The 19,343-nt window shown below is 36.9% G+C and overlaps 1 protein-coding gene across 1 annotated transcript in view; it reads right to left on the minus strand.

The window, feature by feature from the left end:
* Window positions 1-1,369: 1,369 nt before the first annotated feature.
* Window positions 1,370-19,343, minus strand: part of frmd5b (FERM domain containing 5b) — a 51,253-nt gene continuing 33,279 nt past the window's right edge. Inside the window, exons 7-14 of the mRNA XM_066648370.1 lie at window positions 19,070-19,157; window positions 18,327-18,415; window positions 13,308-13,371; window positions 12,692-12,783; window positions 11,032-11,106; window positions 10,855-10,923; window positions 8,338-8,444; window positions 1,370-1,938 (exon numbers count right to left, since the gene is read on the minus strand). Coding sequence (XP_066504467.1) covers window positions 1,370-1,938; window positions 8,338-8,444; window positions 10,855-10,923; window positions 11,032-11,106; window positions 12,692-12,783; window positions 13,308-13,371; window positions 18,327-18,415; window positions 19,070-19,157 — 1,153 coding nt within the window. The remainder of the gene's footprint in view (window positions 1,939-8,337; window positions 8,445-10,854; window positions 10,924-11,031; window positions 11,107-12,691; window positions 12,784-13,307; window positions 13,372-18,326; window positions 18,416-19,069; window positions 19,158-19,343) is intronic.

Genomic DNA, 19,343 nt, shown 5'->3' on the forward strand with positions numbered 1-19,343 from the left:
ACTGGATAAGCGGTTACAGAGAATGAATGAATGAATGAATGAATATTTTTATATAATTTTTTAATATTCTAAGAGCTTAAAAAATTTAAATTAGTTGGGGAAAAACGCATTTGTTTGCAGTATTCCGGTCTCTTTTCACAGAAAAAAGGTGTAACAAGGACAAAAAGGAAATTGCAAGGACTTCAAAGAAGGGAATGAACCTCCAAACTCAGGAAACTGGATCTGTGTGTTATTGACACTATAGGTCATGCCACTATGCTACCTTTGGTAAGCACTCCTAACACTAAATGCGCCCACCTTGGTAATATCTTTAAAAACTGTTAATTGCTTTAGAGAAGAATGTTTGCCAAATGCTCTAAATATTAATGAGGTTTTGCTAATTGAACACAGTGTATTTAGAAGCAGAATGAAAATGATTTTGAATGACGTACATTCTCAGATCAGTATAATGATATTATGCAGGGCCATGAAACATGGATACTGTCTTCTTGGCATGATCCTGCACTGTAAAAAAAACAAAAAAACACTATTCAGATGTAGTTGCTGTCTAAACTATCAAGAATCTTTATTGATATAGGGTAATTTTTAAAAAATATAATATTGCATCTTCAGAAAATTATGATAGTTGAAAGAAAAAAATTAAAGAAAAAAAGATATTCCTTTTGAGAATAAAGTCAATATTTTGAGAATACAGTTGCAATATGTGAGGCTAAAGTCAATATTAGAAGATAAAATAAAGTCATATGTTTAAGAAAATAAAGTGCCTTAATTTCCAGTAAATAACTGATTAGTAATTTATTGTAATGTAATTGGCTCTCCAGCAGCACTGCTGTATCTGATCCATTGGACAAGCGCAAAACACAGCATCCTGCTCTGTCATGGTTCTATTTTTATTTTTATTTTATTTCTAAATCTTTTTTTTAACAGTGACCCTAAAGTGATTGGCCAAACCCATTTTGGCTAAACTCTCCTGAAAATGTGTGTCCTTACACCCTGTACGCTGCGTACTTAGGCATCATTTGTCACCATATATTCACCTTTTATCATTTTTTATTTGAGTAAGGCCTATATTTTGTCATTTTGTTATTCTTAGATATTTGTAGATTAAGGTATTAGTAGGTTGTTTTAGATTAGAATATTTTTAACATGCTGACTAGCATTTTTGTACTAGCTAAGATGCATTATCTCAGTAGGCATTAAAGCAGATTTTTAAGTTATATTTCTTAAATATAAATGTTTTTATAGATTTAATTTAGGGTAAATTGGTGTCTTCACAACTGCTTAGGTAGACAACAGAGAACAAGGCAATTCACTGGATGGTGAGTCACAGCCATGATCTAAGGAATCAAAAGGCCTTAATCTTACAATCTTATTTATTGACGAGGTGTCCTCCCATCCAGCGCAGTTTACAAGCCAGCCAGTGTCGGAGTGGACAGAAATATTCAAAGTGGAACTGCTGGAATTCAGGTGTTCTGCGGATGTCCCTCAGAAAGGCCACATCTAACTCTGATTCTGTGAGAGCAATGAGGAGAAGGAGGAGGACAAAGAGCAGAGCAAGAGTCACCAAGAACAGCCGGACTAAACTGCCCAGCACCTCACCGACCCTCTCCACCTCCAGGCTCCCAGGTGACTGCTGGAATTTTCCTCGATGAGTTGCTCTCACCCTTGGTCCAGTTGTCCTCCTTCTGTCTTGAGAGTTTGCATCCCTCTCTTCCTGGAAACTAGAGCCTTTGGTGCTCCGACCCAGAGACTTGTCCAGTGAGTAGTTGCTGGATACAGGTGTGGGCAGCATGCTGTCCGAGGGGCTGTAGATTTCCTCTGAAATTTCTGCAGATGCTTTTCCTTCTGCTCCATTCCCATGTGAACCCAGGAAAGAGTCACCATGAGAGACTGATCTCACCGGAGTGGAGTGACCACTGTCCTGTAAGGATTCCAGACCTGAGAGAGGAAATAACAAGTAAATAAAGTTTGTATGACAAATTTATTTCTCACTGAGGGCTGCTGTGACTGATAAACCTAACCTCCTTCTGTCTGCAGGCATTATAGGAAGTATGGTTGCATTTCTAACAGTTTTAGCAATAGTCATAATCCAGAGACAAACAGGATGAATGTGTGGACCTGAGAGAACCTGTATATGGGAGTGCATAACACCAAGAGCAACTCCAGCCAGATTGTTGTGTTTTGACTTTTATGACAAACCAAAGACGGCTTGGGTTTGCCATGTCCTTTGCAGCCTTGTTTATACGCCATCGCAATTTCAGGATTACTTCCACAATACTTAAACGTGTGCCTAATTTTCAGAACAATTCAGAAAGTGTTGTAATTATTGAAAAGGTCTAGCCTGAAACTGAAAGCCAAGAAATGCCAGTTTAGCCAACAGTTTGCAGCTTCTTGGATTCTTAGGAACTGCAAATTTCAACACACCTGATTCAGAGCGTAAACATGACACTAGCTCCTTCTCAAAAAATGCAGGCAGTCTGAAATTATTTCTGGTTCCATGCTTAAAAATGTTTCCTTTCCATGCATGTCTCTATGTTCTCTTTATGCAAACGCAAATGCTTTGTCATCATGATCTCTGGCTTTAGCTATAAAAAAAAATATTCCACAGTGGAGAAGAAAGCCCTGAAAAGGGGATGTGCTTATAAGGTCATAATTATTTTTACGGACTGATCATCAGGCTGTGACCACACTGTTGTCCACAAATGGTATTGACAACTGGGGCATGCATGATTGTATGCATGCCTGATGTGCTTTTATTTTGAAGTCATTCACCATACTGGGTCACGTAATAACATAGCCGATTGCCTGTCATGGTTTCCATTGCTAATTGCTACTGCACTTAAATTTGTTGCAGAAAGTGATCTTGCTGCACTGAAATTATTTTGTTTTCTGTTGCACAGGCTACTCTTTCAACGACTGAGTTTGACTCTTCATCGTGCCCAGACAGCGAGCATATATCAGTCCACTGGCATAAAAAGGCTGGCACACCGACTGTAGACCACTGCTGGTCCACCATCAGACCACTCAGATTACTGTCCTTTACAGGATATAACTATAACTTTTAATCTCCTCAAACAGATTTTAAATTCATAGAGACTTTTATTCTGGAAATCAAACTAATACAAATATTACCAATGACTATGTGTGCTATAAAAATGAGTATAAGCCTGATATAAAATGATTATGCTAAAACTGTTGACACTGTGCTGGATTAAAATTATTTATTATTATTATTTATTTATCAAGGATAACAAAAGAACCTAATGAAGGAAAAATTGTAAATTGGACTGTGAATGGAAAAGTGCTAAAATGTGGCATTTTGTCTAAAATTCTTTTTAATCACCAGCGGTCCGCCCAGAAAACTCTTTGGCCTTCAGTGGGCCAACAGTGGTCTGCCCTCTCCATGCTATCAGGGACACTACTGACATTGCCCACACAGTTCAGACATTGCTATTCTGCTGTGGCGAAAGCAAAGCTCTGCAAAGACATTGGTTTTCTAGCACATGGCTTCAATCTGCCAAAACCTGACCATGCTGCAAAAATATATTTCCAGTGCCATTATCTTTACCATTCCACAATGATCCTTAGCATGAGCAACCAACACGAGAAACTCTAAAGTTCACAAACTATTAATGCCATAATTTTCACAAACTTTAAAGACTCCTTGGACTTCATGTATCTAGTTTTTTTGTTTTCATCATAACATCTTGTGCATTTATTGTAGTCCATTTTTGTGACTTTCATTTAAAGACATATCTCTCTGGATTTTCTGGAGCTGACTCTGAAAACTCCACAAGATTATAATCCAAGATAGCACCACAATTGTATATAGAGTAAACAAGGCTGCTCTTAACATTACATAATCAACGTATTAATTAATTCGGCCCTGGCTTACAGATGTATCAGATTCAAACAACTGAAATGATTTCCCATCACTTTCATTTTGTTAGGCAAAGGAAACTATTCCTGCCAGCATGTGCATTGTAACATGATGTGTTTTAACTATTCATTCATTCATTCATTCATTATCTGTAACCGCTTAGGGTTACAGATTAGGGTGGGTCCAGAGACAGCCTGGAATCATTGGGCGCAAGGCAGGAATACACCCTGGAGGGGGCACCAGTACTTCACAGGGCAACACACACACACACACACACACATTCACTCACACAGTCACACCTACGGACATTTTTGAGTCGCCAATCCGCCTACCAACATATTTTTGACCGTGGGAGGAAACCGGAGCACCCAGAGGAAACGCACAAGGACACAGGGAGAACACACCAAACTCCTTACAGACAGTCACCCAGAGCGGGACTGTCAATATGATACTTCAATATCATATTGAATATGTACATCAGTATAAAAATAGACAAAGTGACTCAAATCTGTTTCACATTAAGGCTGAAAATCACATTTGAGTGACATCAGCCTGGTAAAGTAAACTAAGTTCACATTACAAACCTCATTAATCAATTTAGAATTTTTGCTCAGATCAGATTTGGCTATCTTGAAGGTTTACATTCATAAATATAAATGACATCTGTCTGTAATGTAACCAAATCTATTCTTGAAATGGCATATATATGCACACTGATACATTTATGCAGCTCCATCCCAAATGGGCCTCTAACTGTATTTTAGTGCAAGATGTAGGTCCTAAGATAATGGCTTCTACATCAAAGTACTGTTTAACACAAAAACATTTATATTTAGCTATCAACTGCGTGGCTAATTTTCTAATATTCAGTGCATTATTTTGGTATTAGTTCATCGTAAGAAGCATAAAGTCATTTGAGTCACAGCCTGAATGTCACACAGGTTTTGCTGATGACTACAGCATTAAGCGCCTGTGTACAAACAAAAAGACCTAAATTTTCACATTCATGACACGTGCCCATGAATCCACAATGTATCCATTTTAGGACCAAGAGACCAGCGAGCTGTGAGAGAGATGTCCTTCAGTAAGGACAGGTGCTAGTACTGTTTGACCATGATTACAGAAGAGGGGCTCTTTGTCTCTCTCTGGTGGCCGATGGAGGGAAATTCAAATCTCAAAAGACGGTAATTTTTTTAACTCTTTCTTCCCCTTTACAGTAACATTTGACTATTTGCCATATGCTGCTGTTGTGTGTTGCACAATGAGCCTGAAGTATGACTATTAATTTCATGCATACAAGTAATTATGAAGAATGACAATAAAGACTATTTGACATTTTCTGCCTCTGGAGCTGTGGACTGAATGGCTGCAAATTGTCACTGTCCAATTTAAAATATGTATCTTCCAACATAGTAACTTTACTGGAGGTGGAAAAGATCTTCTCAAATCTTAATGGAAGACAATGTAAAAAGATATTATTCCAATTCAAAATTTCTATTGGTCCATTTATCATGAAATTTTCACACGATGTGAAAGATATGTGATGTAGTAAATGATGTAGTAAACTAAAACCAGACAAAAATGGAGACACGTGTTTTTAAATGGACAGTGATGAAATGTTACTTCAGCTTGGCTCCTCTAATTTATCCTCATTAGGACTCACAAATAATTTCCAAAGTCTCTCAGTATCCCATTATGTAATTAAATCATTCCTGTGTGACTTCTTTAATGTTTCTTGACTCTTGCCATTATTCCCTTTAATCTGGTAAATGCCATGGTTAATTTTGGACAGCTGCAAATTTTAGACCTTTCAAGATTCTTTAAAATAAAGGGATCTCAAACACATCCATGTAATTTTTGACAGTTAATTAATAATATTGAAATAATATGTAAAATATTAACAGAATAGAATAGCAAATAAAAAAGGCTAAAAAATCATAGAGTATTCATTAACAATCTTAAAGCTTACATTTAATAACATTTAATACATAGACTAGATTATTTCATTTGCCAAGATATAGTTTAGTTACAGTGTATTTGCTCTGTGTGTTACCTGCTTCTCCAGCCTGTTGAGTTTTCTCTGGGATGCAAAGTCTAGTACAGGTTCCAGGGGAACTGGAAGTATCCGGTAGTAAAGCAGCAAGTGGCAGAGAACTAAGAACTTTTCCCAGAATCCGAGGACCCAGTGTTAGGACTCGTACCCTTACATCACGGTAACAGTGATTTACCATGCGGAGTTGAACATTAACCTTGGTTTTTATTAGAATCAGACATTTCACCATGATGCTGGTGTGTGTGTGTGTGTGTGTGCAAAAGAGCAAGACGTTGTTAATGTCTCAACAAAAGAACAAGCCCCACCTACACTGTTATTTTTACTTCCACTGTCAACACATGCATGGAGTGCCACTGAAAAACTATTTATAGAGGGGATAACTATAGGACAGGCCCAAAACACAACAAGGAACATATTCAGGCACTATTCTTTTTTACTTCTATTGTGTGCCAATGAAAGATGGTGAGACATAACTAATTGTTTATCATCTTACTGGATGTGTTGGTTAGGCTAAGCCTACACTAAACCAACAAAAACATATATAAAGGCTAAGTGAATGCATCTAATTGTACTCTATCTCGTTCAAACAAATGTGGAGTACTGTAGCATTGCGTATTGTATGACCAGCTGCACTGTGTGGCAACCTGCTCCTTTGTGATGTGAGAACATTTCAACTTTATACAAACCTTGTTACTCTGATGTCAGAGAGATAACCCTGAGTTGTCCATTTGTCTTGTCTTGATTTTTCCACTTCATTTCACTGATTTGAATTACAAGGTCTTTAAGGAGGGCGGCACGGTGGCGCAGCAGGTAGTGTCGCAGTCACACAGCTCCAGGGGCCTGGAGGTTGTGGGTTCGATTCCCGCTCCGGGTGACTGTCTGTGAGGAGTTGGTGTGTTCTCCCCGTGTCCGCGTGGGTTTCCTCCGGGTGCTCCGGTTTCCTCCCACAGTCCAAAAACAGGTCTAGGTATGAGCATTATTTTACATTATTATACACGGCCATGCTTCTTACCACGCTGTACAAAACATGCTGGTGTGTGTGGTGGATTTTGTGGAGGTTCCCAATCTTCCAATCTATAATAATGTTCATATTTTGCATCCTTAACAACCTTCTATTTAAGAGGATCAAGTGGAAAAGCAAATGTACCTGATCTGGAATCTGGTTTTGTTTATTGTGCACTCATAAAAATAAAGGCACTACAAAAAATACTTTGAGTGATGACATAGACAAACCACTATTGGTTCCATTAAAAAAAATCATATTTCTTTTACCTATTTAAACGTATTCTCAAAAATGTTTTTTATGGACCCAAATGTGATTCTTCTAAGCCATTGCACAAAGAGCCTTTGTTGTGAATTTGTGAATTTATTTTTAAGAGTGTATGAATGTAATTAACAACAGAAAAACAACATGACTTCAGTTGTGTATACTCAATTGATTTTAGCTTTTCTTTGTTGTCTTTTGCTTTTGTAGCAAAAGTCACTTTCTCTATTGCCCATAAAGTTTAGGACTGGTGCTGGAATCATTTTCGTGGCTTTCAAAAAGTAAATGAATAACCTTTCAAGCCTAACACTAGACAGCAACAAAGGGCACACATGGAATTAATGTCCTCATTATAAAACAGAATGACAGAGCCAGGTGACAGCCTGGTCACAGACTGCACAAAGGCAAAAGTTCTCAGATTACAGATGGAGGGAGCGACAAATGGAGAAAGATAGGATTCTGATTTCTGTTGCAGCAGCAATCAAACCATAACAAATAATTTAGAAATATATAAGTTTGAAATTAAATCCATCCTCCAATAATGTATTGTTACCTGGGTTAAACAATGACAGAATCTACTGGGTAAGTTGTAGACATGCAGTGGAACTTCTCAGTATCATCAGCATTTATCAGTTATTTTATGTTTGGATTATTTTTCTGTAAAAGAACTCCAAAGCCAATGGTATGACACATTCATAAAGCAAAATGCCAGATACCACTATGTACGCTTATGAAACTAGCAGAAATGTGTAGGTATGTGTGATTTTGCAGTTTAGAAAATGAGAAATATTTTCATGCCTATTTTTAAGACCTCAGCAGTTTCTCTATAATATCTCCTTAATCTCCTAGAAAAATAAGATCAGATGAAAATATAATGCAGACTTTAGCTAATTTCTCCTGTTGCTATGAAATTTCTTCGGATATTTACTAGTAATGGAATCTGATGTTTCTCTTCTCGAGTTCAAATTAACCTTCTCAGTTTAATGCTGTAAATTAATATATCATTTGCATTTGTAACAAAATGTATTTTTGTCTCCTTTATATTTAAAGCTATTTCTCCTAATCATTACGTCTCCACAACTGTCAATAGGCATCTTTTGAGAAAGAAAATTTTCCTCTGTGGTGTGGTGTGGTGTGTACCTTCCATTATGGAGATATGAACTGCTCTCCTGCGTGTTTGGGGAACACTACTCTGTCGTGGGCCATGCGTGATAGATGGACAACTTCGACTTGGGACCATCCCAGCCCTGAGAAACACACAGAGACAGAGAGAGAGAGAGAGAGAGAGAGAGAGAGAGAGAGAGAGAGAGAATCATTCATCAAGTTTTTTTTTGCACACATCACAGAAATTTTACAGTTGTGCAAAGATGTATTATTTTACAAGACAGCTGTCACAGTAAGAGATTTTAAGAAGTTTTGTTTAAAATGCATTGTTAAAGTGTCCACTGTGATTAATGAGTGACACTGCTCTGATGAAAATAAGGTTTTAAGATTTGTTGGCCTCGTTTGCCCTGAGCCTTCTATAAAGGATGGAAATGGATGGTGGAGGTCATATTTAAAATGGGAGGGATCATCTGTAATCTTGCCAACTCACTTTGTGACCCTGCTGTTGTAAATGTCCTGAAGCATTGATAAACTACAGCAGATGATTCACCCTACTCTCCTGACTCACTGAGGTTTGGCTCATTCTTTAGATAGTGAGCATGGACTCGATCAAAGACAATTTCAAGTGCTTTCTTGTTGCTGGTGACCATGTTGCTATGCCTTTAAAGGTTTATTATTGTAGTCAAAAAACACTTTTTATAAAATTTAGATGTTTTGTTATCATTTGCTAGCTCTCCAGTCTGTTTGTCCACTGGAAACCGGTCTAATGGCTTTATGAAACACCAATGCCAGTAAATGAGTAAAAAAATGAAAATAAAAAATAAATAAGTGGCTCAGTCAGACATGCTAGGCTTCCTCTCTCTCTCTCTCTCTCTCTCTCTCTCTCTCTTTGCTTACAACAGAGAAACAGCTGCAAGTGAATCATGAAAATAATCAGGATATTGCTTTATTCCTGTTCCATATGTGGTTAATATTGACTTATTATTACCATTTAAGATACATACTGTTCCTCCTTAAAAGAAACAGAGCTTCTGAATGTAAACAAACTAGTGAGAACTGCATAATCATAGAAGTTGCCTTTAAGGCCCCTGGATATGGTGGTGCCTGGGAACTTGAGTGACTTGTGCCACTGATGTTGAGCGGTGAGCGGTCTTTTGCACATTCCGCAGCATGTGGTTATGGAAGCCAGGTGTCAGCTTCCTTTCTGCAGGCAGACTCATCACTGTCAGTTATGTGTTCAACTGTGGTGATCTGCAAACGTTATGATTTTCACACTGTGCAATCAGATCTGGACATGCAGTCATCCGTGTAGAGACTGAAGAGTAAGTACAGGAGAACACAGTCTTGTGTCACATGATGTGAATACAAGACATTTTTTTTCTAGCCACATCTGTTGACTGCTATTTATCTCATGTTCTGACATATTGTTATTCAGTATATTGTATATTACAGATATTCTGGGCTTAATTCAAATGTTTTCTGAGGTCCCACTGAGAAATACATGGTCTTTGAAAGCAGCTGAATTTTTCATTACATTTTAAGAAGTTACAGATTACCAGAGAACATTGTGTCAGACCGTGGCTTACATTTCACTTCAAATGTTTGAAAGACAATTTGCTTTTGTTTAAATATCACTGTAAGCCTTATCTACAGCTAAAACCTCAATCCAATGGGCAGGTAGAATGCTACAGATCAGTAGCAAATGGCTTTCCAAACATTCCCTGTTCAGGAGAATGAGGAAATATGCCAGACATTATAAATGAATGGAAGAGTGAACAAACTTGGAAGTAGGCCTAATTAAACTTTGAGTGAGCAGTCAGCTGTCAGTAGATCCAGGGCAAGTCCAGCACTTGAATGGTTAAATGTTTTCACAAAATTCTCAAAGACCGCTGGTCTAATGACAGAGCCGGCCCCTCCTCTGGATATGGATGGCTACCCTGCCCAAAGTGTAACAATTCTCCTTGACTCCAGGTGATGTGATCGCCAGATATTCTAGAGAAATATGGTGGGCCATGCAGGTTATGGGCTGGATGAGATGTCATGGTTCCCACCTTAGGATAATTAAAATTTCCCTTATAGCCCAATTCCATCATGCTCATCTGTGTTGATAAGCTCCCACCCTCATTGTGGTTCATGGTATCAAGGTCATTTACGGCTGATGCACAAAGGGGGTGGGGTTATTTTACATTTGTACATACAATGCTGAGCTTAAATTAATATTTTCTAGTGTGCATTTTGATATAGATACTCTGTATGTTTTTCTTCTGTTTTTTTTTTTTTTTTTTTTTTTTTTTTTTTGACAAAACCACACCAACCTTGTCTTTATTTACCTGGAAAAATTTGTTTTGCTTAATATATTTACACCAAATCCTTCTGGTCTCTAATTATACAATGTCACATTTAAATTCAGATTTACTAAATGCATTTTTGTTTGTATTATAAATGTAACATTTTTAATGGAATGATTTTTTAATGGAATGTAACCTTTTTAATGGAAAATGGAACGACTGCATTCATTAAGTACCCTTTCTGAGAGTGTAGTTAAAAACGCACCTGTGGATTTCGGGTGGCTCCCGTCTGATTTTGGCACTTTGCTCCATCACCTCTTTGGCTACTCTGCCACTATAAAAGATCGCATGTGCTTGCATTAAACACCTAACAATAAGGTAAAAAAGAGGCACAGAAAGAATGATTTACCTAAGTTGGAAATTAATTATAATTAGTTTTTACCTGTACCTGAAGCGACTCCCTTTGAAAAAAAGATTACTACTAGACACTGTTCGTACTTGACTTGATTTTTCAAACCTGAAAAAAAGAGAAAGATGAAAGATGATTTTCCCCAAATATTGTGGACATAATATAATATAGTATAAATATGTTGAACAAAAGTATGTAAATTTTTTTTCTTTTTTGGGATATTTCAGCACTCTAGACTTTATCAAGACAAGAGATGTGAATCTATTTTTCTACTTTTCAGAGTCATTTTTACATTTACTTTCTGAAACTTTAACTGTGAAAGACAATATCAATGCGGAAAAGAAATATTGATCACAGGGAAACTAGACTCCTATTGCATTTCATATCCTTTTATCCTGGTATCTTGGATCAAACAGTCAATCACCCATTCATGTTTATATGTGTAAAGTTCTAGTTGAATTGTCATTTTTAGGTTCACCTTATGCATAGAAGACCCATAAGCATAATATATGCTTATAGAATTTATAGCATGGGCAACAGCATTTCCACAGAAAATATTTGGGAATGCCAAAACACTTACAAGTAATGTATGAGACAATTAAGTAAAAGAAGAATGTAAAGTCTTAGAGAAAATGATACCAGAGAGTAATTTCAGAGTTCTTTACGAATTTCAACATTAGGAATTAGTCAGTCAGTGTGTAAACAAAAATGCCTCTTCTAGGCTGGCTTGGTAGGCTGTCCGGAAAAAAGTATTAAACAAACTAGAATATGATTTATACTCTAAATTCTTCAAAGTAGCCACCTTTTGCTTTGATGACAGCTTTGTACACTTTTGGTGTTCTTACAATCAGCTTCATGAGGCTGTCATTTGGAATGGTTTTCAGTGAACAGCTGTGGCCTCAACAAGAGTTAATTTGTAGAACTGCTCGCCTTCTTAATGAGTTTGAGACCTTAACTTATGTTGTAAAGAGGTAGGGCTGGTACACAGTTCTATACAGTGAACAGCCCTATTCCACCAATTACTAATGAGAACATTTGTCCAACCTCTTGACTGATACTGTATGTGATAAACATATTTATTTTGTCAGAGAAAGAAAGTTTAGGCTTTACATTTTGTCTAGGCTAATCAAGCCAAAACACTACGTTTCAGTTCTTTCCCATTATCCGTTGGTGCCTTTATTTTCACTTCTGATTTAGGAGTTTGCACAAACTAATATGAATGTGTTATAACACTCTTTAAGTAAGTTATCTTCTTAAGAGTTCTGCAATGCCTGGTGCAGGTGTTTTGTTTGGCTGAGGTTGATAGATTAAAATTCTCCTAAAAATCCCAAGGAGAAATAACGTCAGACAAACCAAGGTGTGACTTCACTGGGACCAATAAAATTCAAGTGGAGACATATGGGATTCCTGGACTCATTTTCTCAGAAGAAAGATCAGTACAGCAAAAGACTTAATCTAAATTCTACAATATCTTTCCATCTGATTTCATTGTTGTCCTAAGAAAACTACAAATATATTATGGAGATATCTTTCTTTAAATTTTTTCCTGTGGATTGGTACAGTGTAGGGTACATAATACATCAGCATTTTTAGTATACTTTTAACAGTTGCAAAAAAAATGGAAAGACCAAATTATTGTTTAAATGTTTGAATTTTATTGATAGTCATTTGTGTAATTTATGCTGATACTTACTGATAGAAGGCCTGGTTCTCTACACCACACTTCCAAAGGTGTTTACAGGCTTCGGGTGTTGGGGCAAAGTACGTAAGAACGATCTTCTGATCCTGAGTGAAGGGCAACAGTAAAACTTCATGAAAACGGCCAGAAATGAGGTAAATATAATGAATAAACTAAATGACCAGAAATGGCCAAATGTATGGCCTGCTCATTAATGTGTTTTCTGAAATGAAGGGTATACCTTAGCAGGCTCTGCTCTTCTGAAAATTTGTTATACTAAATATTAAGATGCTACCCTAAGGATTTGATTGAATTGAACCACAACAGCATTAGTCAAGTCAAGTTTTAAAAACCCAAATCTCTGGAGCTTTATCACACCAGAGCATACAATTGCATTGCTTCACAACTCAACGCTGGGGGCTTTACATCACTCTAGCACAAGCTTGTTACTGGGCATAGTCACCTTAGGCTCATGGTCTTGGTCTTCCATTCAAATCATTTATGTGGAATTATTCAAGATGTTTGCCCACAAAGGGAGCACCATAAAGTAGCTAAATTTCCACAATTGAAATGTCTGGATACTTCTGGATTTATAGTGTACAAAGTATTTAGGTGAGCATTATGTACTTACGTCTGGTTGATTTGCATAAATATAGAAGGTCTTTCCCTCAAACTTCATTTTGGTGACCTCATTCCTGTTCACAACAACAAACTTACAGTTATGCAAAATGACACATATACACAGAGTATGTGAATATCACATGTTAGGGGGCAAAAATTATATATTAATAAGGGAAATTATATAATTCATTCATTCATTCATTATCTGTAACACCTTATCCAGTTCAGGGTCGTGGTGGGTCCGGAGCCCACCCAGAATCACAGGGTGCAAGTCAGGAATACACCCTGGAGTCCCAGTCCTTCACAGGGCAACACACACACACACACACACACATTCATTCAAACACTCACACTTACGGACACTTTTAAGTAGCCAATCCACCTACCAACATGTATTTTTGGACCGTGGGTGGAAACCGGAGCACACCCATGCGGACATGAGGAGAACACAGCAAAGTCTTCACAGACAGTCACCCGAAGCGGGACTTGAACCCACAACCTCCAGGTCCCTGGAACTGTGTGACTGCAACACTACCGGTAGCGCCACTGTGCTGCCAGAAATTATATAATTATCTAAATTATCTAGTGAATATAGCTAATATAGTTTCATAAGGAAATATATATTAATAAATTACAGATTCAATTTATGAAGAATGTTGAACACACCTGCTTAAGTAACAGTTTTTGTTGATGTTCTGAATGATAAAGTGACTAAAGGGAGTACACTTATATATGGCATTTTTCTGTGAAACCTAGTATATAATTTAATTTTTATTTTTTTAATTATCTTCCACTCTACTTTCTAATTTCATCAAGTACAGGTATAAAAGCCCATGTGTCCCTGTCCATAGCTGCTCTTTCCAGTTCTTTGAAGAGATCACTTAGCATTTCCAGGCCAGCCAGAATATATAACCTCTCCAGTGGATTCTGGGTCTGCTGCTGGGCCTACTCCCATTTAGCTGTGTGTATTATAATTCCAGCAGGAGGCGACCAGGTGGCATTTTTATCAGATGCCAGAACTATATCAACTGGATTCAACCATAAAGGAGCAGTGGCTTTGCTCCAAGCTTCTCCCAGGCTCTTTCTCACCCTACAACGTAGAGTGATATCTGCTATCTTACGGATAAATCTCATTTAAGAGAGGCCATACTCAGGGGTGGGTACTTTGAGGGGTAAAACTTTACCAAGCACTGCAGCTAACCTATGGTCATTCTCAAAATTCTTATCATTCTTGAGTAAGATCCTGCCCACACGGATCCAGACATTTTTAAATAACACTTTGACAAAATCCTCATCCAGATGAAAATAACAATTACTGATTTATCATGCCAGTCCACTGGGGGGGCATAGTACCTCTTTATGAGAGATATCAAAATCCCACAAAGCGTGAGAGAAACACAGAGATTTAATCCGAAATCACTCCATACTCCCTATGCAGTGCACTTCGTAAGTCAATGAATTACTAAATCAAGATCTTAATAGTAAATTATATATTTCCAATACAACATAATTGATATTTATTCATATGTGAGAATCTGAAATCTAGTGAAATCAGAATGCATACATTGTAGTTTTATGACTTATATACTTCATTATATAAAAAGTGAGCTATTTGAGTTTCACCAAAGACAGTCCCATTGAGTGATGTCAGCATTTCCAAAAAAGATTTTCTTCGTCCGCTTGAGAGCATTGACAAATATCATTTTCAAAAATGTACACCTTGGACAGCATTGTGTGTACGTTTGAGTACGGAAGAGTTTGATGCCTTTTTTTTTTTAAATGTACACCACGTATTTAACTGGATATCTCAAATTTATGTAAAAGCTTCAGGCTCCTCCTTTCCTATTTAGGTCACATTTCACATACCAGGATTCAGCTTCCATTGGCAAATTCTGTTGTAACACTTTGCCCCTTATGTTTGTCTAATGGTCATTGCACTGCAGTCTGAAACTGTGACCTCAAAGTTGGCGGTCCTGGTATGTTGTCTTTTGCCGTGTTGAACCAGAGAAAGTTACATGGTCTGCTCTATCTCCAGGAACAGTACATGTTTTTCTTTGGCATTTTTTTCATAAAGGTATTATTTATTGTATTCGTATGGATCATAATCCCACACCACGAACTTGTCATGGGAGATTCTATCATATTGCTCCTGACTGTTCAGTGAAAAAAGCATTTCTCAGTTTTTTTTAATGTGCCTATTTGTCACACGTTTAAGCTAATCAAAACAATTTTATTTTAGACCAAGACAATCCAAGTAAATTTATTGTGAATAGGGATTTCATGTACTGAGGAAAAAAAATGCCCATTAGCTACTTAATCAATCTGATATTCAAATTCAATTGGCAATTAGGTTCGATTTCTCTAGCCGCACTCAGACATGATTACTGTAATACCCATTGAATCTAAAAATCACATAAATTGAACTTTTCTACCTATATGAAACAGGCCAAGCAGTCTCAAAATAACACTATTCATGTTACAAGATACAAAAAACAGATACAAAGCACTGCCATTAAAATCAACCATTGGAAAGCTTTATATACCCATTGCTAAGTCTCGGGAACTGAGAGTGAGAGCCATTATCCACAAATTGATAAAACTTGGAACATCTGTGTATCTTCCCTCGTGTGGCTGGCCCTGCAAATTTCCTCAAAGAAAAACATTGCCTCAGTTAAGGTCAGTGTTCATGATTCCACAATATGAAAAACACTTTGCAAAAATGGCATATATGGCAGAGATGCAAGGTGCAAGCCACTAAACAAAAAGAATACAATGGCTTGTGACAGAGCTTAATGGTAAAACTAGTGCTGGGCGATATGAGCGCCAATCAATATCATGATTAATTGTACATTTACCACGATTGCGATTAATAAATGATTATTTTGTTTTTGTATTTATGACCCTCAAATTTCACTGACGAGGCTTGTACTGTAAATATGCTCCAGTATTAAATATGGGGTATTTTTTCTAATCTTGCTGGGAGCTTATTCCTCTTTTGTTTTCTGAGCACTGGTTATATTTGGTGTTGGTTGGTATTGAGGATGCTTTGGTCACTGAAACTTTTTCTCAGTGTTTACATTTGACTTTTTGTTCAGTGTCGTATTAATTATAGTCAAAACACAGCACATCCAAACCACAGCCGCTGTGTTTTATTTTGGTACGAGCTGCTCAAGATGCTTGGTCGGCCTCAGCATTAAGGTTGCTTCCATGTGGCAGAAAGGGGCAGAGTCATGTGACTTGGTAGCATGGTTTTAAAGGGACAGTACATGAACACAAAGTGAGGACATAACAGAATAAAATAAAAACAGTTAAAAAAAAATTATATAATCGATATAGACTATATAAGATTATGTGGATTATAAATTCTGAATGTCGATTTTCGATTAATTGCCCAGCCCTAACAAAAAAAATTATATTAATTATTAAATATGGAAATACACAAATTAAAATATTAATGATGTTAAATGCAAATACTATAATGAATAATGGTGTGATTGTGAAGCTGGTTCTCTCTGAGTTGGCTTGTGTCTTCTATGAGGCCTGAGAAAGCTTATCAGTGATGCTGAAAAGCCCACTTTAGTTCAGCATAATTCTGGTAAACATTACACGTACGCTTTATGTGAACAAAGGCTCTTACAAAAACTGAGTCTTATTATTAATGCTCCTACCTGACCCAAAGCAGGGCCTGAGACAGTAATAGTTTTAATTTTTATGATACACTTTGTCTTATTAGTAGATGGGGCAGCTGTGATAGAGGACCAGCTCAAGGCTAGGTCTCTCTGAGGCCTGAAGCCAGTGATTGTTATGTTGTAAAACCAGGTCTTGAAAATAATGGAAAGTTTATTGATAATGACATAAAATATAATGAATATTTAGCAACCTAAAGTAGTCATGTAATTTGGAAATAATGATTAAGAGGTGGCCTCCTCCAGGCTGTATTCCCGCCTTGCGCCCAATGATTCCAGGTAGGCAACCCTGAACTGGATAAGCGGTTACAGATAATGAATGAATGAATGTGGTGTATTTGGGAAGGACAAGGGGAAGCCAAGTGTTGACCACTTCTTGCCAAAAAAAGGGTATAAAAGCTGGATTTTCTGGGATGGTCTGTTTTGCCTGGAAGCAGTGTGACTCAGAATTAACGCTTGTTTAGAAAGCCTTAATTTTTCAAATAAAGAATGGAGCCTGTTCCTTTTTAACCTAAAACCTAAAATTTATCTAAACAACCCATAAGATTTTGGTAAATATTCTGAGGAATGAGGCACCTTTTGGATAATGGGGTCACAAAACACCTGGCATAAAGCTAACACCTCATTCAACAATAAGAACATCACACCAACAATGTGGTGGTTATAATGTGATGATCTGGTGCTGCTATGTTCTGCAAAACCTGGAGGACTTGTCATAATTATGGAATTATGGAAACTGTGATTTAAAGCTCAAGCCAGCTGAGTTATGCAGCTGAACCTGCAAGCACCCACAAAAAGCAAATATACTTCTGAACGATTTTGGATTGGCTGAGTCTTGTTTGCCTTTAACTTATATTAAAATTGGTTTAATCATCTGAGGTATTCAAGTGTGACCCCAATCCAGGAAGTGTTAATAATATCTGTATTTAAATGTTTATTTATTTAAATTACTCAGTAAAATGCTGTGGGTCATCATTCATATTGCTTGCATCTGTAGGGGCTTATTAGGAGACAATAAGTACACTTTCTAGTTTACTGATTAAAGCAGTTCATGTGACAGCTGATGCCTGAGGACAGCCTTGTAGATGTTTTTGTCTGTTTTCTTGAGGTGGGGGACTTTATTTTCTCCACTAAAAGGATAAATTCACTAAAATAACCGTAATTATACATTAAAAAATATATTGTTGTGAGAATCCATCCAATCTAGACAGTAGATGTTTTTGCTAGATGTAAGTCATTTATTTAGTAAAGATATATTATACCATTGGCAGAATTTTGGATTTGTTTAAGAAGTAATTCAAATTTAATCTTTTTCCAATACTTGTAGTGTACATGTCACTGACCATTTCAGGAAGTGGACTCGTCTATTACCCTGCAGCACCACAAAGCCTAATGGTGTGAAGGCCAAGAAAGCTGCATTTCCTGACACGTCCTGTGGCAAACAATAAAAAAAGAATAACAAACACCTCCATTCATGTTGAAAAATCTCAGTTTACTGTAAAACAGCCTAGAACTCTACTCAAAAACTATCGATAATTGGGTAGAATAAAGTAAAAACCTTGTGGAGAAAAGTTCATTTACGAACCAAATTCCAAAACTCAAAAACTGAAATGTTTTATATATTCAGAAACATTTGAATATGAACAATATACATCTCATAATATATTTTATTCTGCTCACATACTCTATTCAGCACAGGAGTCTGCTTTTTTTCTCAACTATATTTATATACTTTCATATAGCCATTTATATTTAGGTCCTAATTGCTTTGTTGTGTTTCATTTCTCTCCATTGTGTTGCTGTAGTGGTTTCCATTTCAGTCACCTCACTGATTCTGGAATTCCAACTGTACTTATTTTAGTTTGTATGCTGATGGAAGCCAAATGTATTACGAAGGTCTGTTGTGGTTCTAGTGGTTACTCGTACTTAAGTAGATTTCTCGAGATCCTATTTTGTACAAGCTGAGAAGGTATATTTACCTTTAATCTAGTGTTTGTTTTACTCAAGAAAGAAAATCTTTACTTAAATATGGGTTTAGGCTGCTGTGGTTTGTATAAGGTGTAAGGTATATGTATAAAATATTGACCTTACAAGGATGTGGATCAACCCCATATGTCTCCAATGTCCTGGCCTTTCTTAGGAAATTCATCTCAGAGGTCTCAGGTGTCTGGCCCCTGTGAGAGAGAGAGAGAGAGAGAGAGAGAGAGAGAGAGATAAAGTCACAGAAATACACACAAAGAAAAATACTGAATTAATGTCCTTTTACAATAGATATAGCATGCTTACACGAAGACACACACAGATTTAAAACACTCATACATGTCATGACTGGAGATCTGAAAGAGTCTCATTTGACTACA

This window comes from Hoplias malabaricus, chromosome 16, assembly GCF_029633855.1.
Source record: "Hoplias malabaricus isolate fHopMal1 chromosome 16, fHopMal1.hap1, whole genome shotgun sequence".
NCBI lineage: Eukaryota > Metazoa > Chordata > Actinopteri > Characiformes > Erythrinidae > Hoplias > Hoplias malabaricus.